The sequence below is a fragment of the Mastomys coucha genome, unplaced genomic scaffold, assembly GCF_008632895.1.
Source record: "Mastomys coucha isolate ucsf_1 unplaced genomic scaffold, UCSF_Mcou_1 pScaffold8, whole genome shotgun sequence".
Taxonomy (NCBI): domain Eukaryota; kingdom Metazoa; phylum Chordata; class Mammalia; order Rodentia; family Muridae; genus Mastomys; species Mastomys coucha.
This window is the reverse complement of record NW_022196914.1, coordinates 71,843,435-71,865,725: the sequence shown is the minus strand read 5'-3', so window position 1 is coordinate 71,865,725 and position 22,291 is coordinate 71,843,435. Positions and strand designations below refer to the sequence as shown.

General features: G+C 35.8%; 1 protein-coding gene and 1 pseudogene across 10 annotated transcripts in view; one reads left to right on the top strand and one right to left on the bottom strand.

Annotated features, from left to right (window-relative positions):
• Positions 1-22,060, top strand: part of Gpbp1 (GC-rich promoter binding protein 1) — a 64,124-nt gene extending 42,064 nt beyond the window's left edge. For all 10 annotated transcript variants that reach the window (XM_031360562.1, XM_031360560.1, XM_031360564.1 and 7 more), the window contains 6 exons: positions 4,624-4,808; positions 6,031-6,171; positions 7,334-7,501; positions 8,914-9,101; positions 12,217-12,319; positions 21,084-22,060. In XM_031360562.1, coding sequence (XP_031216422.1) covers positions 4,624-4,808; positions 6,031-6,171; positions 7,334-7,501; positions 8,914-9,101; positions 12,217-12,319; positions 21,084-21,242 — 944 coding nt within the window. In that variant the 3' untranslated portion in view covers positions 21,243-22,060. The remainder of the gene's footprint in view (positions 1-4,623; positions 4,809-6,030; positions 6,172-7,333; positions 7,502-8,913; positions 9,102-12,216; positions 12,320-21,083) is intronic.
• On the bottom strand, positions 2,677-3,158 carry LOC116083787 (annotated as a pseudogene).
• Positions 22,061-22,291: the final 231 nt, after the last annotated feature.

The following is a 22,291-nucleotide window of genomic DNA, read 5'->3' as shown; positions in this document are numbered from 1 at the left end:
AAAAAAAAAAAAAAAAAAAAAAAAAAAAAAAAAAAAAAAAAAAAAAAAATTAAAAAAAAATTAAAACCTAAATTTTGCGTTGGTAGGTATAAAGAAGACATACATGACAAGACAGCAATAAGTCGCATACTGTAAGATTAGTTATTTAGTAGGCTAGTAGGAAATAATATGAAAATTTCAAACACATTTACCTTTATAGTTCTTGAATGGAAGTTTATTAAGTTTAACAGTTGATAAAGATCTAAAATAATATTTGAATCTAAAAGTTTAATGCCTATAGAGATGTATAGAAGTTGAGAAATAATAAAACAAACTTGTCTATCACTCCTATCATTACTTAGAGGGGCATTGTTTCAATAAAGAGTGTGGGAATGTTTGACCCATGTTAGGTCCAAACTTGACCACAGAGACCAGAAGACAATGTGGGGTTTCTGCTTTGTTATTCTCCACATTATTTGAGGCAGGTTACCTCACTGAATCTGGAGCACTGCTGGCAGCCAATAAGAGCCAGTGGTCCTCTTGTCTCTACTCCCCACAGTGCTGAGATTATAGGCACACATGGGGTCACATCAACTTTGATGTAGGTGTTAAGGGTTTGAACTTTGGTCTTTATGGCTCTACAGTGAGCTCTCTGACTCACTGAGCCATCTCTCTAGTCCCTACAAAAGCTTCCTTTAAAGAGTTGCACTTTTCATTATTTTGCAGCTGGTGTGTACAAATGGCAGTGGTGCATGTAGATCCATGGGAATTAAAAGTCAGTTTGTCAGGCATGGTAACAACTGTCCTTAACTTGCTGAGTTATCTCACTGGTTTCAAGAAAATTTTCTTAAGTGGGCAATGTTTGTATAGTTTATTCAGAATAGCTTTATAGACTTTAAGTAGGCCTTTACATATTTTTCTTATAATTGTTTTCTTTTTGTTTGTTTGTCGTGTCCTGTGCCCCTCTCCCCCCCCCCGGTTTCTCTGTGTAGCTCTGGCTGTCCTGGAACTCACTCTGTAGACCAGGCTGGCCTTGAACTCAGAAATCTACCTGCCTCTGCCTCCCAAGTGCTGGGATTAAAGGCATGTGCCACCACTGCATGGCCCTATTTATTTATTTATTTATTTATTTAACTCTTAAATGTTAACATGTTCTAGGAAAAGCGTACCTATTTTGAGTTGTTATGGTTCTGAAGATAGCATATCCCTTTTTGTGTGTATTTTGTATGTTACTTAAATACTAAAAATTTATATTGTGAGACAAGACTGCTTTTTATAAGTGAAAGACCAGCTCCATAAAGTTGTACAATATGGCTAGATCTACTTAGAAGTTAGTATTAGAGTTTGATAACCATGTACAAAATATTTTTCTCTGCATCATGATACTTAAATATAAATTCATAAAACATTAATACAGTATTTCCTTCTCTTCACTCTTAATTCACTATCATCTTCTGGGACTTTTATCATCTCTTACTTTTGCTACTTATTCTTCTGAGAGTGATTTCTTAGGCCTCACCTTTCTTCTTTATAGGAAAGTCCATCATTCTTTGCACTGAGGACCTCATTGAAGAAACAGCCAGAATATTTCTTGCTTCAAGGAATCCAATTTTAGGAAAGGTGAAATTTGTAGTCAGAATCAATTTGAGGCTCAAAATCAAACTAAAACAAAAGTGAATTTGTCTGTATATTGTCTTTTCTGCCTCCTAATGTTCTTATCTTTCACACTTCTTTTTTGAGTTAGGGTCTCAGTATGCAGTGCAGGCTGACGTGAACCTTGTGACTCTTCCCTCAGCTTCTCAAACCTTGGGTATGCAGGCATGTACCAACCACATCCATCTTGTGTTTTTAAAATCAGTGACGACTATATTTATAAAAATTTTATTTGTTCGTATGTTTTCAACCTTTGTCAAACCACTTTCTTTAAAAACAGAGAATAGGCTGTGAATTACATTATTTTGGCAGGAAAGATTCTGTTTTACTTCCATCATCATATCTTGACATTTTCATTTCATTTCACTGCTTCTAAGAGTCCACAGGGCAGATTATTAGATCATTCTCAGCTGTTAAATTTCTCTGTGCACATTCTAAACTGAATCTTTTCCCTTCAAATCTTCCTTTGTGTATTGATCACTCTTCTGCTGGCACACCCACTTCTATATAGCTTATTTACTTACCTCTCCATTACAGAAGCTTAATATAAAAGAATCTCTGAGGGAAAGAACTGAACTTAGTTGTTGCTTAGCCATATTGAACCAAATCTCATCAGTCATGTTTGGGATATACTGATTGAAATGTTCCTGTTTCAAAGCCTGATATCCATTATCCTTAAAGTCATTACCTTTTGTATTTTGTAAACATCAATTATGCCTCACATTCCTTGATGTTATTTAGAATTCTAGCCCAAGATACTGCCTTACATAATTCCAACTTCTTTCTCTTTCTTTGAGAGCACTGAATCCTAACCATGGACTACCAGGAATTTTCCTCCCCCCTGTTGTAAGATATGATCTTACTGTGTTAGTGAAACCAGTTTAGTACTCCTAAACACAAGCAATCTCCTCTCTCTCTCTCTCTCTCTCTCTCTTTTTGCATTTAAAAATGTAGACTTTAATAAGTATACAGGTCAGCTTGTGGGGAAGCTGACCAAGAAAGATACATAGCGTAGGAGATACAAGTGACCACCTGGAGTTTCTGTACTTCATTCTGCTTACAGAATATTTATTAAGGTTGTTTAATATATGACTTTTCATTTGACATTGTGGAAGTCCTTTATTGTAAAGCTGATCCTTCTGTCTGGTGACAGCAAAAGCCACGATGATCACTCTGGCCCCCCACGCTGGATAAATTCCATTTCCTCTTGAGACATAGGTTTCCTTCTGTATTTCTGAGGTAATGATTTTATAATTTCTGCAGTGTCTGGTGGCCCCTGATGCATTAGTAAATCTGGGGACATACTTCCTTTTGAATGCTGTGAAATTACAGAGGAGTGGGAGGGTAGCGCTGTAGATCCCATAGCTTCTGAGGCACTGAGTTTAGGTTTGTCTCTTCTGTTAGGGAACTTAATTAATGGAGCATGTGGCTTCACTACCTGCACGACCCTGGAGGCGGAAGCCATCTTACTGCCCATCGTGACCCCCGAGCAGGGCCTTTTTTTTTTTTTTTTTAAAGTGCTGGGACTATAGATGCCATCATGACACTCTTCAAGAACCTTTTTGGTAGGAAGAATCAAGCAGTGTCTCAGTTTTAGCACAACCAGGCCCAAACTCTGCCTTAACCACAAAACTTATCAGGCTAAGAGCCTGGGTTTTTTTCTTAATTTTTATTATTAATAGTTTATTCATGCTATTGCCTTTTTCTAAAAACTGCTATAACAGTTGAGTTTCTAGTATTTGTTATTCTGTATTTGAGCAGTGGTGGTGCACGGCTTTAATCCCAGCACTTGGGAGGCAGAGGCAGGTAGATTTCTGAGTTCAAGGCCAGCCTGGTCTACAGAGTGAGTTCCAGGGTTTCTCTGTGTAGCCTTGGCTGTCCTGGAGTTAACTCACTCTGGAGACCAGGCTGGCCTCGAACTCAGAAATCTACCTGCCTCTGCCTCCCAAGTGCTGGGATTAAAGGCATGCACCACTACTGCCCTGCTCTAAGCCCTCATTTATCTGTCAGCATGGCAGTAGATAAAACATCAGTTTAATCTTTTGAAGAGTTTGGAGTCAATGATGAACTGGGTCCTTCCAAATTTCCCTAGTCCTTACAGTTGTGTTACCATGATAGTTTGGGGACAGAGTATCAGCACAAACGTCTACCTAGCTTATCAATTCATAAAGTATGTCATTAATATTCTGAGCTTGTTTCTAAGTTAACTGTTGTAAATTTTCTAATTGTGAAACTGGTAACTTTCAGAAATTTTTGTAAGGAATGTAGAATATACTTCATTGTGATAATGATAAGTAGGTATAATACCTGTTTGATTATATGTACAAACTGATTAAATCCAGGGAAAATGGTTCATATTTTTAGCAAGTACAGTAGTAGTCTTGAAAAAAAATCTTTATCTACTAGTTATTTCCAGTACTAGCTTTCAAAAACAGTTTGAGTTGATTGCCCTTATCTTACATGATATAATGTCTTATTTTATAATTAGATGGACTGTTAAATATTTTAATGAATTAGTATTATGAAAAATATTCTTTATTTTTAACCTAATAGTCTATTAATACACATTTAGAAATATTGGGACTATTGGTCCTTACTCATTGGTTATGAGTTTGTTAGTATAGTGAAAAGATTTTTAAAAAGGAATAGGAAATTAGTAAGACTTAGCTTAAGGAGAAACTAGAGCTTTTGTACTGTAAGCTTTGACTCATTAGCATGAAGTTTGCAGATTTTTTTTTAAATAAGTGAAAAATGTATAAATTTGAATTCTGGTTTTCTTTTTATATCTTCTAACCTGCAGTTATCTATATTAGTACACATTACCCACTTCTTACATTTCATAAGATTATATTTTAGCTTTATTTCTTAAGCAGGAATTTGATGTACTCAGATTAATTATTTCAACCCCAAACCAGCTGATTACTAGTTTTTAAAATGGTGTAAGGTTTTATCTTAAAATTTGAAATTGTATATAACACTTTTTTTGTGCAGAATATCCCCCGAATCCTAAATCTAGAACTCCAAGAATGCTGGTCATTAAGAAAGGTAATACAAAAGACTTACAGCTATCTGGATTCCCAGTAGCAGGAAACCTCCAGTCACAGCCAGTTAAGAATGGAACTGGTCCAAGTGTTTATAAAGGCTTAGTCCCCAAACCTGCTGTTCCACCTACAAAAGTAAGTCCTTGTATGTAAGCCAAATTTGTTATAGATGACCCACTTGTGAATTGTCATACTACACTGAATTATTCTGTGTACTTTGATCAGTTGTTTTTGTAGTAGTCTTCATCTACTGTAAAAAGTAATTTAATGTGTATACATATATATAGTTCCCCTGTATTTTAGGAGGAGAAAGTTGAACTTAAAAGTTCTGCTCTGTTGGATGCAGTAGGATATATTTGCTCACTACATGTATTATACTATTTTCTTGGTGCTAAGTTACAAGTTTTTGAAATACTAATGAGTTTTATTATAAGACAAAAAAGGGGGAAATTCCTCACTTTTGGAGTTTTGGAAATAACCATAATTTACATTAAAATGGAAGGATTAATGTATTAGTTTACAAGTCATGTTATTTATTTTGCGTGTAGTTGTTTACATGTGCTACAATGTACAGGTGGAGGTCAGAGGATAACTTTTAGGAATCTTCTACCTGCAGTCCCCAGGGATTAGACTCAGGTTTGGAGATAGGTGCCTTTATCCACTGAGCATCTTGCCAGTTGCTTTTATCATATCAGTGTTATTTTGTTTGTGTTTTTGAAACAGGTCTCTATGTAGCTCTGGCTAGTCTAGATTCTATAGATCAGACTATAAGCCATCCTCTGCCTCTAGAGTGCTGGGATTAAAGGCATGTGCTTACATGCCTTTATTATTTTTAAATAAATTATTTCCCTTTATTATTTTTAAATCATGTATATGGGTATGTGCAGGTGGCTGAAGAGGGCAGAGGTGTTACAGCTGATTGTGGAGTTATTAGTTACAGTGAGCTAGCTGACTTTAATATTGGGAGCTGAACTTTAGCTGTCTGTCATAGCCACTGAGCCATCTCATCAGCCCCAGATTTAGGTGTTTTTTTTTTTTTTTTTTTTGGTTTGTTTGTTTGTTTGTTTTGTTTTGTTTTATAATTGCATATTAAGTCTTTATTTTATTTGTAAAGAAACATGTTGTGGCTCATACCTGTAATCTCAGCACGTAGGAGCCTGATCTGAGTTTTAGGCTAGCTAGTGGACTGCATAGATAAAACAAAAGGCACAAGGATCAAAGGAACATGGAGAGATGGTGAAAATTGTGTATAAAATAACTTTTATGAGCTATATTGTAATCATTGCTTGGTGTGTTCCCTTTCCTTTGTTTTCATAAGTTTGTTTTTGATGACAATTGTTTCTTCTGCTTTTCTTAGCCTACACAATGGAAAAGCCAAACTAAAGAAAACAAAGTCGGGACTTCTTTTCCTCATGAATCTACTTATGGTGTTGGCAACTTTAATACTTTTAAGTCAACGGCCAAGAATATTAGTTCATCAACAAATTCAGTGAAAGAGGTATGCCAGTGAACATTTCTTGAGAAATGTATTTAAAAGTAAAAGGACAGGGTTCTGCTGTGTTGTTCAGGTTGATCTGAAGCTCATGTTCATAAATGACCATTCTTCCTTAGCTTCCTGACAAAGGTTGCGATTCCCAGTTACTAACTAAATCCTGATTATTTACCAATTTATTAGATACAGCAGTTCATTAAAGATGAGATGCATTTTTTTCTTCAGTGAATTTAGTTCAGACAATTCATTTTATTTGCATTGTTATATTATGAGGAATAGAAGTTAAAATTTTAATTTCCTAAGTATTCTAGACAACAGAGGAAATACTGGAGCTCCCATATATACCCATTCCTTACAAAGAATTGTTAAGAAAGTGTTAAAATAGCCAGGTAGTGGTGGCGCACGCCTTTAATCCCAGCACTTGGGAGGCAGAGGCAGGTGGATTTCTGAATTCGAGGCCAGCCTGGTCTACAGAGTGAGTTCCAGGACAGCCAGAACTACACAGAGAAACCCTGTCTTGAAAAACCAAAATAAATAAATAAATAAATAAAATAAAGAGTTAAAATAATTGTAGTTTCATTTGATACTTGTGGAAGTTTGGCTGTAGGGCTAAACCTTGACTATGAATGTGGATTTGTATAGTTTTATTTTGGCAGTGATGGACACTTTATAGTAGTAACAATGATTTTAGAGAGAGCAGTAGAAGGAAAGATATGTGAGTATGTGGCAGCTCAGGTAGTTTTATTTTTTTGGAGCTCAGACTAGGGAGTTTCTTGACTAATTAGTATCCAAGGCTCTACCTTTATTTTTGTACTAAACTGTTTATGTCCCATATTGCAGTATCAAAACCGTATATTCTTATCTGCAGGATTTTGGATCTGCAAAATCTACTATTAAAGTAGGATTAGTATTTCTAACTGGTTTATTGTTCTTTATTAAATACTTTAATGCAAATAATTAAGCTTTATGATTTATTTCTGTGGAATTAAGAATTGCTGTTACATCTGTTAACCAATTTAATGTCAAAGAAAAATATACATTGTTAGACATTTACTTTGAACTATACTTTAAAACCAGTTTTACCTTGTAAGTGAATGTACAATAAGTGAGAATAGTGAACTGTGTGATCTGGTTGCGTGTTCATTAACATTTCTGAATTTTCCATTAGTGTAATCGTTCAAATTCTTCTTCGCCTGTTGACAAACTTAATCAGCAGCCTCGTTTAACTAAACTGACACGAATGCGCAGTGATAAAAAGAGTGAATTTTTGAAAGCATTAAAAAGAGACAGAGTAGAAGAGGAACATGAAGATGAAAGTCATGCTGGCTCAGAGAAGGTAATTGAAATTGCAGTGATTCTTGATTTCATATTAATGTATTTTTGAACTATGTGGATAAATATTTAGGACCTTGATAAACTAATTAAAAGTTCATCCTTGTTTTTTTTCTTGCTAAGCCTATGTTACCAGGTTCTTGTCTTCCCTGGGTGGATATTTTAAGGTCTAAAATAGCCAAGGTTTCTCTATGTAGTTTTGACTGTCCTAGAACTTACTCTGTAGACTAGGCTGTCCTCAAACTCAGAGATCTGCCTGCCTCTGCCTCCTGAGTGCTGGGATCAGAGTCACTTGCCACCACAGCAAGCAACCTGCCTCTACCTCTGGAAAACTGGACAGGCATATACCACCACACCTGGTTTGAGCAAAAGTATTTGTGATGGATGTAACAGTGATGTTACTAAAGTATAGGTTATCTCTGTACATAGTTTCAGATATACTTAATGACTTTTTATATTCTGTTTTAATCATTGAATTCCTTTGCAAAATGAGAAATGAGCTTTGCTTTTGCATTAGATTCAATTTTGTGGAGCCCCAGCAGGAAATAGAAAGATAGTGAGATCAGAGCCCCTAATGCCTTGGTCCCCTTCCAGTGTGTATCTCTAGCAGGCTACTTCCTTGATTCCTTCCCTGTTGCTGATTTCCCTGTTTCCCCCCTTTCCCTTCAGACTTGTTGTGGTAACAGATTTATACTCACTCAACCTTGCCACCATCCCTAGTGGTGTGCTTACATTCACACTGTTGTAAATAAGCCCCCAGTAAGCCTATTTTGAAATTACCTCCCTATAAAGAAAAAAATTATCTCCCTATAAAGAAAACAAGCTAGCTTGGAGGGGACAGGGCTGTCCTGGTACTCTATAAAGCGTGCTGGCCTGGAACTCACAGAGATCTTTCTGCTGCTGCACTGCTGCTGCCACTACTGCCTCCCCCACCCCAAAGTATTGGGATTGAAGGTTTGCACCACCATCAGAAACTTTTCCTCATTTTGTATTTTTCAATTTTTTTAATGCAAAAATGTGGGTTTTATTGTTTTGCTTAATCTTTTTTGGAAGCTGAATTATAGTTTATGATTCTTAGCCTTAGCCTACTAGTCAGAGGCTGAAATTACAGGTGTGTATGTAATTTACAACATGCCTACACACAAATCTATACTTAAAAAAAATCATGTGCTGGGCACTGTACATATTTTTAATTCTAATACCCTGTAGACTGAAGCAGGAAGATGAGTGTAGGACTGCATTCAGCAGGGATATTTCTTTTCTTTCATCTTCTTTTTGGCCTTATACATTTTTAAGAATACCTTGAAATTTAATGATGATGAAATAATTTTTATGAGACTCTAAATAGGTTCTGTTACTTGTTATTATCTGTTCTCTAGAACTCACTGTTTATTTTTTAAATTCCCTAAAAATCAGGATGACGACTCATTTAATTTGCATAACAGCAATAGTACTCATCAAGAAAGAGATATAAACAGAAACTTTGATGAAAATGAAATTCCACAGGAGAATGGCAATGCCTCGGTGATTTCTCAACAGATCATTCGTTCTTCGACTTTTCCACAAACTGATGTTCTTTCGAGTTCACTAGAGGCAGAACACAGGTTAGTAATTATTTTTACTTTTTTCTGGCTTTATCACTGTTCAAGGCTTTAAGTGATTGATAGGTTTATTTTTGTGATGCTGGGTACTGGATCTTAGAGGTGCCTGGCATTGTGTCCTGAGTGCTGGGATCTAAGGTGTGTGCCACCACACCTAGCTCTAATTTATTTGCCTTTAATGTGTTTGTTAAAAGTAATTTTCACTTGTTTTTAAATGGGCAGATGATTTTTATTGCATTCATAGTTCTGTTTCTATTGTAGTTTAATCATTTCACTTTTATTTTGGTAGTCACTGGTCTATTTTCTGTATAGATTTGACTTAGTAGATATCTGTATAAGTGGGCTTGTATCTCTGCTTTTTTGTGTTGGTTTTAATCTTATTTTTATTTCTCTTGTAGAGTTTATCAGTACTTTGATTTTTTTTGTTACTGAGTAGTATGGATAATTGACTGTATTGATTCATTTGATGTGTTTAAGCATTTGCCTGCATTTAATTCTCTACCACGTACATGTGGCTACGGAGGTCAGGGAGGGCATTGAATACCCTGGAACTGATGGCTGTGAGCAGCCATGTGGATGCTGGGAATTGAATGCGTTATGCATATATGTGAACATTTGTGCATTTTGTGAACATTAAAAAAAAAGACATTAGGAATGTTTATCTTATAGGCCTATTGCCTAAATTAAGTTAGATTGTACATAGAGAAAGGAAAATAATGACTGGTACATGGGGGGAAGTATATGAACTAATTATATGAAGATTTTGTTGAGAGACTGAAAGTGAGAAGCTGTCTAAAGCTACGAATAGCAGAATGTACACATCCTGTATAACATCCTTTATAACACTGGGTAGAATTTGTAAAACTAAGCACATATAGTTGTATAATGATAAACAGCCTCTACATGGGTACAAGTTACATGCTAGTAATACTGTGTTGTGTATCATTACAATGTGTAAAGTAAAAAGGTAAAAATATCCATTTGGATTACTGAAAACTTTGGTATAAATATATGTATAAATGAATAAATGTATACATCAGCAGTTAATGATTATTTAGTATCTCAAAATTAGGAAATTGTATAGTTAGCATTTAAATTTAGGAGATCTAATTCTCAACTGGAAGTTTGTAAGCATTAATTCACTGGACAAATAAATTATGGCCACTCTTAATCTTTTTTTGTGTGTGTGTGACTTTGGAGTTGAAGATTGAACCCAGGACCTCTCATGTTTGCTAGATAGGCTTCCAACCACCTCAAGCCCATAAAACATTCTTTCCTAAGTCCCCAAGTTACAGCTTGTAGATTTTTTTAAATGAAAATGTGATATTTCTTTCTTGAAACGTAAATTTTCACTTCTTTGAAGTTTTTAAGTGCATATAATCGTAGAGTAAATGCATTTATCAGTTATGAACAATTTCTAACAATAATTCTTTTGTTTTATATTAAGCAATCATGTTTATTTATCAGCTGGAGATTTAGGAATACTTGATTCCCTCCTCATTTTCTTTTAGTGTTAAGGATTGATCCCAGCACATCATCAATGTTTTGTCAGTTCTTACAGTAAAATAAGTAAAAATGTGGTCATAGCAAAAGCAGTAAGTTTTATTAGTCTTAGTTTATAAGCTTTGTGTTAAGTGATACTGAATGATTAGGGTTAAGTAAAAATGCCATTCTTGAGGACGTTTATCTATGTTACTAGTGTATCAAAAAACCAGCGAATAGAGATCAAAAAAATAATAATTTACTTGAATGTACTAGTTTTGAAGCAGTATTTCAGTATGGTACATAGTAATTTGGGAGGTAGAAAATTAAAATTATTTTTCTTTGCTATGAAGTAAGCAAATTGTTTTACATAAATGACTTGTAATTCTTACTCTGTAAAATATGAATAGCATGTTAGATACTATTTAGGGCTCATGAGTACTAATAAATTCTTTGAGACCTTGAAAAAAAAAACTGAAATCCTTAACAACTTGGTATGTGATAGATGCAAATTGTAAGATATACAAATAGAAATATCAGAAATACTTAGGAGTGGGGTGCAATTTTTGGTTTGTTTGTTTTTTTGTTTTTGAGACAGGGTTTCTCTGTGTAGCCCAGGCTGTCCTGGAACTCACTCTGTAGACCAGACTGGCCTTGAACTCAGAAATCTGCCTGCCTCTGCCTCCCAAGTGCTGGGATTAAAGGCGTATGCTACCACCACCCGGCTGGAGTGCAATTTTTAAAAATTGCCTTAAAATTGGCCTTAAAAGAAGCAGAAATTTGAAAGTTACTGCTTCATGTGTAGTATGCTTGCTCAAGTCAAAATGGTTAGTTCTCTGTTAATCTTTTCTTAGCTTTCTTTTCCTAAAACGGAAGAATTTTCTTTTCTTTTTAAAGATTTATTTATTTATTATATGTAAGTACACTGTAGCTGTCATCAGATCTCATCATGGATGGTTGTGAGCCACCATGTGGTTGCTGGGATTTGAACTCAAGACCTTTGGAAGAGCAGTCAGTGTTCTTACCCGCTGAGCCAGCCCGAGAATTTTCTTAAAAGCGAAGAGTAAAACTGTTGTTAGTCATTTTCCACTATTTAGCTGTAAGTTGAGAACTTCTCTGTTACTATTGCACATAATGCCTCTGTTTGAGATTGAATTGTGTACTGAGGATGGTGATATGAACTTAAGAATAGCTGTAGCAGAGTAAAGTATAAACTGCAAGATGTGACTTGCAATCTCTCAAGGAGAAATCCTAATGAATAGTTGAGAATATGTTGAATTGTCGTGTTATTTAAGAAGAAGCAGCAAAAGTGACATTATTACTACTTTCAGTACAAGGATTTGCCACTTTTTATTTTTGATTCCTCCTATTACAAGTTTATGGCATAGAGAACCTTGTTCCTAAAGATCTAAGCAATTAGCAGTTCATTCTTTCTTACTACCAAATATGGTTTACTTGGTCAATTACTCATTTTTAAGAAAATAAACTCTGAAGTTATTTTTTTTCTTGGGACTGTATATAATAGATTGTGGATCATGTTTTCTTCTACATAGGTTAAAGGTAATAATTGCACAACCTAGGTGAAGCTCTAAATTAACTAATTAATTACTAAATTAATTACTTTCCTTCTTTGTAGATTATTAAAAGAGATGGGCTGGCAGGAAGACAGTGAAAATGATGAAACATGTGCTCCCTTAACTGAAGATGAAATGAGAGAATTCCAAGTTATTAGTGAACAGGTAAGAACATCAGAGCCTAACCAAATCACAGGGAAACATGGGTGGTAGGGTAGTTGAAATTTTATTGTTTAGAAATTTACTTGCCATCACATTACGCAGGCCACAATTCCTTTTGAGACCAGTCTGCAGTGACTTATTGTGTATTCAGTATCTAGGTGAACAAAATGCTTTCAAATATTTGTTCCAAACTTTTAATTTCATTATTGATTGGACATGGGTGACAAATTTTAATTAGCTTTATGTTTTTGATCCTTTCAAAAAATATTTAATATTCTAAGCTATCTTGTTTTTGGTCTCTATACTTTCTTTTTTAAAAGAGTTATTAGGAGATATTTGATAGAGCATCAAAGTTATTTTTCTTAATCCATAGTAGATTAAAAAATTAGTTCTCACCATATATTACTTCTTTTCTTTTTTTTTTTTAAGATTTATTTATTGTTATATGTAAGTACACTGTAGCTGTCTTCAGACACACCAGAAGAGGGCGTCAGATCTCATTACGGATGGTTGTGAGCCATCATGTGGTTGCTGGGATTTGAACTCAGGACCTTCAGAAGAGCAGTTAGTGCTCTTATCTGCCTAGTCATCTCTCCAGCCCCATATTACTTATTTTCTATACAGAAAAATGGTTTTCTATACAGAAATGTGGTACTGTGACCTTTAGAAACATTGCCTAAATATTTTGAATGGAGTTTTTCATGAAGAAGCTATAATAACTTGAGTGTGGACTTTATCATCATTGTATTTCTAAAAATTACATAAAAATATACCACATAATTTACTAGTTGCATGCCCCCCCCATCTTAGTGGCTTAAATATATTTTTTGTTGTTTGTAGCTATCACTACTATCCATTTCCACACTTTTCCAACAAAAAAAGCCCAGGTTATGATAGTAGGTCAAGGCACTTACCACCAAACCTGAAAACCCGACTTTGATACTCAAAATCCACATGGTGGTGTGCTGTAGAGATGACTCAGTAGTTAAGAGCATTGGCTGTTTTTCCAGAGGAACTGGGTTCAATTCCCAGCACCTAATTCCAATTCAGGGGATCTGGCATCCCCACACAGATATACATGCAAACAAAACATCACATAAAAATAAATAAATTAAAAAAATTCACATGATCTCACAACAAGTGAATTACATTTATGTATGTGCTTTATACACATCTGACACACAGACTGACAGACAGACACACTTTTAAAAGGAAAGTTTTTGGGGTTACAGGATGACCAAGTAGGTAAAGGTACTTGCCACAAAGCCTGACAACCTGAGTTAGATCCCTAGGACCTACTGGATAGGAGAGAACCAAGCCTGCGTGTTGTCCTCTATTAGATCGCATGTACATTTTATAATAAACATATTTAGGGACTGGAGAGATGGTTCAGTGTTAAGAGCTTCTTGCAGAGGACCCATGTTCACTTCCCAGTACTCAACTTTAGGTATCTAACAATGGCCTATAGGCATGTAACTGCAGTAATGGGATCCTATTGTTTCTTCTGGCCTCTTCTGGGTACTAGACATATCATAGTGCACAAATGTACGTGCAAGCACTCACGTGCACATTAAACATAAATTTTTTAGAAATACAATTTAAGAAAGCTTTTAGAGAGACCCTTATGCTGTTTTCCTGTGGAATATACCATTTTAGACTTAATGCTAAACAGTACAAGAGTGCCAGTTTTTCTATATCATACATCTACATCATTCTATGTGTCTTTTCTCTTGCAGTAGAAGTTGGTAACTCAGTAGTAGTTTTGGTAAATGTTTCTCTAATAACTAGTGTCTTAGTTAATTTCCTGCTGCTGTCATAAGATACTAAGACCAATGGCACTCATGGTAGGGAGAGTTGATTTGGAACTCCTAGTTTCAGGGGTTTAGAGTTTATGATGAGGATGGTAGGGGATATGGTGGCATGTTGGCATGGTTGTCCTGGAGCAGTAACTCAAGAGCTTACATCTTTACACTAAAATAGAAGATGGGAGGAGGGATGGAGAAAGAAACTGAGAATGACATGGTGTTTTTTAAACCTCACAGCCCAGCCTCAGTGGCACATGCACCCACTCCAACAATGCTATACTTGTTAGTCCTCCCAAGCATTTCAGCAGCTGGGGACCTTGAGATTTTGGTCTGTGGGTACTCTTATTCAATCCACCACGGTGAAATTTGATCATCTTTTCATGGGCTTATATTCCATTTGTGTAACTTTTGGGTAAATTTCTATTCAGATGATCTTTTTTCTAGCTCACTCTTTCACCTACCCACCCCATGCTGGAGGTCATATCCAAGGCCAACCCATGTCATATCACTGAGGCATCCTCTACTCCCTTCCATCTATGTCTCTCTGTGTTTTTTTTTTTTGAGACAGGATTTCTCTGTACAGCCCTGGCTGTCCTGGAACTCACTCTGTAGACCAGGCCGGCTTCGAACTCAGAAATCTGCCTGCCTTTGCCTCCCAAGTGCTGGGATTAAAGGCGTGCGCCACCATTGCCCATCTGTGTGTATAATTTTTAATACTTTTGTTCTATATGTGTGTGGCTATTTTGCTTGGCGTGTATGTCTTTGTACTCTGTGTGTGTGTGTGTGGTGTGTGTGTGTGTGTGGTGGGTGTTCATGTAAGAGTGTGCACCAGCACCCACACACTTGGTGCCTACAGAGGCCAGCAAAGGGCATTGAATTCTACCCGTTTGTGAGCCACCATGTGGATAAATAAATAGAACCTCTGTCCTCTGGAAGAGCAGCCAGTGCTTTTAATTTTAATCTTTGAGTCATCTCTATCAGATTTTATCATTGAGTTTTTTATATGTCATAAACGTAACTCCTGTTGCACACTTGATTTGCAACTATTTTTTCCCACTCTGGATTGCTCCTTTATCTTGTTGATTGGGGGAAGGGGTTGATGGTGGCAGTATCAAGACTGGAGCCTTGTACATGCTGGGTAAACACACTCTAACTTTTGATTGTAGCTCAGCGTACAAAAATATTTTGATTTAGTCTGATTTATCCTTTCTTTTTTAAAAGATTTTAGGTGCTTGTACTTTTGATGAAAAATCTGAAGTTTACATAATAGTAAAGGTCCAACCTCATGTGGATGACAGAAGCAACTTAAGGGTAGAAGGTTATGGCTCACAGTTTTGAGTGGTTAGGCATGATGGCATGAGTAATTTAGTTGTGGTACTGACTAGGAAATGGAGAAGGGAGAATGCAGGCTCTCAGTTCATGTTGATGGTATCATCAACATTTAGGGTGAGTTAGACTTTTTAGTTAAGCCTCTCTGGAAACACTTTCATAAACAGTTCAGAACTATATTTCCTAGTTGATGTTTAATCTACTTAAGTTGACTAAGATGTAACAATCATAAGTATCCTTCTCTAGTGCTATTTATTAAAGACTATCCTGTCCCTAATTTCTGTTCTGGGCAGACCCAGTGAAATAGGACGGCTCAGCAGATAAACACAGTTGCCATCAAACCTGGTAACTTGAGTTTGACCTTTTGGTGTAAAGAGAGAACCAAACTAACTCTTTAAGGTTATCTTTGACTCCCCTCCCCCTACTAAGTGCTATAAAAATTAAAATTGATAAGTAACAAGTACCCAAGCTACACACACACACACACACACACACACACACACACACACACACACACACACGGGTTTCTTTCTGGGCTCTGCATTTCTTTGGTCTGTGCCAGTTTAAGACAGTCTCTAGCACTGGTCACCCTGGAACTCCTGTAGTCAGGGAGAATGACCTTAGATTTAGGTTAGGTTCCTTGTGCTGAGATAGCAGGCTTATTCTGTTTACCATGCCTAGTGCATGCAGTGCTGGCCAGGCAAATACTCTGCATTTGTAAGTTCTAACTTAAACTTTGCTTTAAAAGAGTGTTTTGTGATCTCTATATTCCATGTACATTTTATAGGGAATTTTCTTTTGACTCTCTATATCTTTTTTATTTTTTTATTTTTATTTTTATTTTTGGTTTTTCAAGACAGGGTCTTTCTGTGTAGCTCTGGCTGTCCTGGAACTCACTCTGTAGACCAGACTGACCTTGAACTCAGATCCACCTGCCTCTGCCTCCCAAGAGCTGGCATTGAAAGTACATGTCACCATTGTCTGGCTTCTCTGTTTAAAAAATCTTTTATATATTTTTCTTTCTTTTTTATTTCTTTTGGGAGGAGCTAAATAGAAGAGAGCAAGGGCAGGCAGTGAGAACAAGGTGTTAAGGGGTCGCCAAAGAGGACTAGGGAGATGGCTCAGCCGTTAAAGGCTAGGCTCACAACCAAAAATATAAAATCTTTTATATTAATATATGTAAATTATACAACTAGTGGTTTCATTGTGAGATTTTATACATGTATGTAGTGAATTTGATTATATCCCTACCCAGTTGTTACCTTCTCTTGTCTGTCCTGTTCTATTCTAGTAGAAGGTTGGATTCCCCCTTTCCTTCTGCCCCTAAACAAATACCACTGTTGTTTCAAATGGGATTGCATTGAATCTGTAAACATTTGGGGTAATGTTTATATCTTAGCAGAATTAAATCTTCCAAATTATGAGCATGGGATGGATGTATTGGTGTGGGTTTGGAGTATATCAGACTGTAAACCTTGTAAACTTTAAACATTATATAAATGGAATTGTTTTCTAAACAGTTTTCATTGAGTTGTTATCAGTGTTCATTCTTTTAGAAACATCTGATTTTTCTGTGCTAATTTTTATTTACTGTAACCTTGTTATATTAAATTAAGAATATTTCTTAGTGGGGAGGATGTTGGTTTTAAGATTCTCTATTAACACTGTCTTCTGCAAACATTATTATTTCTTACTCTATTCTTTTCTACTTCTCTCTTTGTTGGGCATGTACATAGTTTACATAAAGAATTTTACTTCAAATGTTTCAGTTTTTTTATTCAGTTGTATAAATTGCTAATACTCAAGAAGAACAACTCCATCACCATCTGGATTTTTTTCATTTGCCTTTGTAGTCAGTATTTATAACCCAGTTCAGGTCCCTGGCTGGCATCCACTTACTCATCTGGTTTCTGTCTTTAGGAGTTAGCTTCTTTCTATAGTACATGATATTAAGCTAGTGCTCTACAACTAAGCTACCTCCCATCTTGAACAATTTTGAGCTTAAAGAAAAGTATCATTTAAATGTACTTAGTATCCTTGCTATGAATAGTTTCGCAAAGATAGTATATTACCAAGGTAATTGACTTTAAAACCATGTGATAACTGAAGCAGGTAGCTAACCCTTTTTGATAATAAAATACTTAGCTGCCACATAGATACTATTTTTGCATACTGTGAATTCGAAACTAGTGACATACATAAAGTCTATTTTTTGAACTAATGATAAAAACATGTATGTATTTATGTTAAATATTATAAAACATTTGATAACTAGGTATCTGAAAATTCATTAAAGGTACTGCTTTTTAAAAGAATTAGTATTACTCCTGGTAACAAAGTTAGAACTTAGTTGTTCTATGTTTAAACATTACCTCTTCAGCAAACATATACTGAGTGTTCAGATATGTTTAAATATCTAGAGTTGCATTCTTTTTTCCAGTTAGAGTATATAAATTCCTGTGTAAATCAGGTTATAATGATAGTTCTAAGTGTTGCTGATGAGGACCAAAGAGGAATTAGTGGGGTGATAGAGAAATACAAAATCAAGACTTTCTTGAATGTCTAGAGACTGTTAAGAAAAATGTTCCCTTTTTCAGAATTTTCTGCTGTAGTGGTCAATGTGGACATAGTTCCATTTGCAATGACTTAGCAATATTTAAGGAGTTAGATTTGAATTGGCTTTTGACAGATAAGTTGAAAGATGAATGATATTGCTGGAGAAAGATGTAAATTAGGTAAAAGTTAGAAAATATATTTTTGTTGGGGCTCAAAGTATCAGAAAGAATTGGGTGGAAAGTTCTTAAAGGTTCTTAAATGTGACATTATAAGGTTCTTAAGTTAAAGTGTGACATCACAACAATTGTTAACTAGCTCATAATTTCCTAAGTGCTTCCTAGCCGTGCTTCTGTAAGTTATTGTTATGATGTAGGTACAACTATTAATACTGCTGGATAGATGAGAAAACTACAGCTTGAAAGTTTATGAGAAGAGCAATTAGAATTTGAACCCAAGTTTGGCTGACTTGTTTGCTTTACTTAACCCGTAATAATGGAATTTCATATCAGGATATGATAAGATGGGAATATATTACAGCAATTTTCAGGATATAGCTTATACTGGATAAACATTAGATAAGGCAGTTTTAAGAATATAAAATGCCTGAATTTTAAGCATCAGGATTTTGGAATTCTTAAATAAAATGATTGTGCCTTATTTATTATACGTAGGAGTACAGAAGGAGAAAGGAGCTATTTTAAGAAAAGGGTTTAAAATGTCTTTAGTTTTTTCTGGGAGATATATAAGCTTATAGAAAATATAAGGAGTAAAACATAAGATTTGGAACTGAGGGGATAGGTTACTTAGTAAAGTGATTGCTGTGCAAACATGGAGAGCTGTTCTCTACCACCTTCATAAGAAAAAAAAAACCACTGTGTTCTTTAATCTCAGTGCTGGGGTGTAAGAGGCAGAACTCCAGGTTCACAAGACACCCTTAATTAATTATTTACATCCCAAACATTGTTCCCCTTCTTAGTCTTCTCCCAGAGTTCTTCACCACTTCCCCTACTCCTTATTCTTCTGAGAGGGTCTCTCCTCCACCCCCCTTCCCTGGGGGCATCAAGTCTCTACAGGATTAAGTGCATCCTTTCTCACTTAGGCCAGACAGAGCAGTCCTCTGGTACATATGAGTATGGGGGAGTGTGTGTGCATTTCTCAGCCCACTTATACTCTTTGTTTGGTGGCTTAGTCTCTGGGAGCTCTGAGGCTTAGTTGACACTATTGATTTTTCTATAGAGTTGCTATCCCCTTCAGCTCCTCAGTCTTTTTCCTAATTCTTTCATAGGGATCTCCAACCTCAGTCCAGTGGTTGACTGTTGTAAGTATCTGCATCTGTCTGAGTCAGCTGGTGGTGGAGCCTCTCAGAGGACAGTCACACCAGGCTCCTGTGTACAAGTACAACTTGGCATTAGTAATAGTGTCAGTTTGGTGCCTGGATACATGAAGGGATCTCAAATGTCACTGGGTGGCCTTGTCTTGTATCTCTGCTCCATTTTTGTACCTGTATTTCTTTTAGACAGGAACAATTCTGGGTCAAGAATTGTGAAGGTGGGTTGGTGACCCCATCCCTCCACTGGGGGCCCTTTCTGTCTACTGGAGGTGGTCTCTCTTCAGGTTTCATTTTCCCTACTGTTGGGCATTTTGGATAAGGTCATCCCCACTGAGTCCTGAGAGCCTCTCACATCCTAGGTCCTGTCATCTGCCCCGCACCTCCCACCCCCAACTGTAGCTGCATATTTCTAGTCATTCTCCTGCTCCTCTGGGCTTCTCTTTTGTTTCCCCCCATACCTGATCCTGCCCCCTCTTCCCCTCTCCTCTCCCACCCAAATCTTTCCCTTCCTCTGCCTCCTGTGATTATTTTGTTCCCCCTTCTAAGTGTGATTGAAGCATCATCACTTGGGCCTAACTTTTTACAGTCTGTGGGTTGTGTCCTGTATTCTGTACTTTTTTGGTTAATTTCTGGTTATAGTCATTACATATTGAGATGGGCCCTTTTAAAAGAGAGAGAAATTGAGGAAGGCACCTGGCATCAACCCTCACATCAATTGATATACAGGCATACACGTGAGCCAGTAACAAACAAAATAGATAGGTTTATTGGCAAGCTGAAATTCTCAAGTTAAGAACCCTCTCTCATCTATAAAACATATAGACAGTGCCAAACATTAGCTTATTTAGCTGAATTTAATCTCTTAAAAACTTGCATTTAGATATGTACATGAAAATTAGCCTCTTGTTTTTCATGAGAGAAATTCAAAATGTCTGAGTTAATATGTGTTTTATAGTTTTATGTTACTTTTAATTTAGGGTGTCTCTTTTTCCTATTTTGACATATTTTGGACTCAGGTTTATCATCACCACCATCATGTTTAGTTTTTATTTCTCATTTTGGGTATTAAGACTTTTCTTGCATCTTAATTTGCTTGGTTAAGCATAGGATTCATACTTGGTATACTTCATGTTTTCTATTCTATAAAGCTGAATAAAACCAGCTGCTGGGTTTGTTGATTAAATCGTGGAAATGAAAAGATCAGCTTATGGTTACTGATTTATATTTCTTAGTAGCATGTCAGAGTATATTTATTATAGTGTTTATATAAGACAACAAAAATTTGGAAGGTTTAAGACTTTAGTGTAACAATTTTGAGTCACATCTACCCTTTGTATTTCCAGTACCTGTAGTCTTACTTTTTTTATAGTTATTTGGAAGGTGGTTAGTGTTTGTTCTACTCAAAGAATAGATTTTAATTTCCATTTTTTCATTTTGTAACAAGGTCTTGCTATGTAGCCAGACTGACCTGGAATTCTTCTATGTAGCTTAGAATTTACCTTGAATTTAAGATCTCCATGTCTCTCAAATGCTAACAGATTTAGGCTACCATGCTCAACTAAGAATAGATAATTCTGTTAGAGATATTTTGTTAGAATAAATTGGTCAATTACATATGACTATTGAAATAACTAGTTTGGGGGTATGTTGTACTTGTTTCTGGAATTTTCAGGGTAAGTTCATGATTATGTTTATTAATACAGTAATTATTGGGGCAAAATTAATTTGCTTGTTTTTGACATTTTAGCTACAGAAGAATGGTCTGAGAAAAAATGGTATTTTGAAAAATGGCCTGATCTGTGACTTCAAGTTTGGACCCTGGAAAAACAGCACTTTCAAACCCACAATTGAGAATGATGACACAGAGACAAGTAGCAGTGACACATCGGATGATGACGATGTGTGAAGGATTTCCTCACAGCTTTAGAAATTTTAGTGTGATACATCTCTCATGCAGTTTGGGGTGAATTGTAAAAATGAAGAACTATAATTTATGTAGTGAACCTACCCCATTAGAAGATGATTTTTTTGGGGGACTTCAATATGAAGAAAACCAAGAATGTTGTGTTGGGCTGTGTTGAACATTATTTCTTTGTAAATGAATGTTGTAGAAATGAGGACTTTGGTTGATCCAACATTGACTTTCTTCATCACTGCAGCATTTCTCTTGACTAGCAATGTGACGATGTAACAAATGAGATTTTCTCATTTAATAATAAAAAATTGTGTAATGTTTTGCAAAGCTTCTGTCTTAAAATGTTCAGGTCTTAAGGTACAAGGCAGCTTACAGTTTTGCTTGCAGAGTCCTATCTTTTTCAAACCGTGGAAATCTTCAACTCTACTTTGTGCACCTCCTTATCCCACTTCCCCCTAAAACAAAACAACAGCAAAAAGGAAAATGTAGCATGTTGGCTAAAACTGGAGCAAAGTGCACTAAAACATTAACTTCTTGAACTCAACTCTTGTACTAAGTCACCTTTCAAAAAAATTTCTCTTTAGTCTTTCGCAGTGCAGTGAATGTGAGAAAGGAGAATGCAAGGCGTTCTCCCAAGCTTTAGGAGGTGCTTGTCAAGAGCTTTGTTTGGTATATTGTCAGATCAGGCTTTTCAGAGGTGATTGGAAGAGTTGTGGGAAAACTTATTTTGATAAATTATTTCACATGCAGAAAACCTGATCACTGACTGGATCTGTCCACAACATGGAAAATAAACTGGATTTTCAGAATATTGTTGTTCTTTGTAGTGTTCAAGATATTGGTCTTTTTACATGCTTTATTTATTACAAATTTATACTTTTCTTTGTTAAAATGTAATTCCTTTGAGCTTAGAAAAAGAGCTTAAGTTTTTATCAATTTTACAAAGCTATTTGAATAATGTTGACTACTCATTTGCACATCAAATTTAGAATTTTGTTTAGATAGTATGTTCGACTACTAACTATATTTGTAACCAATTT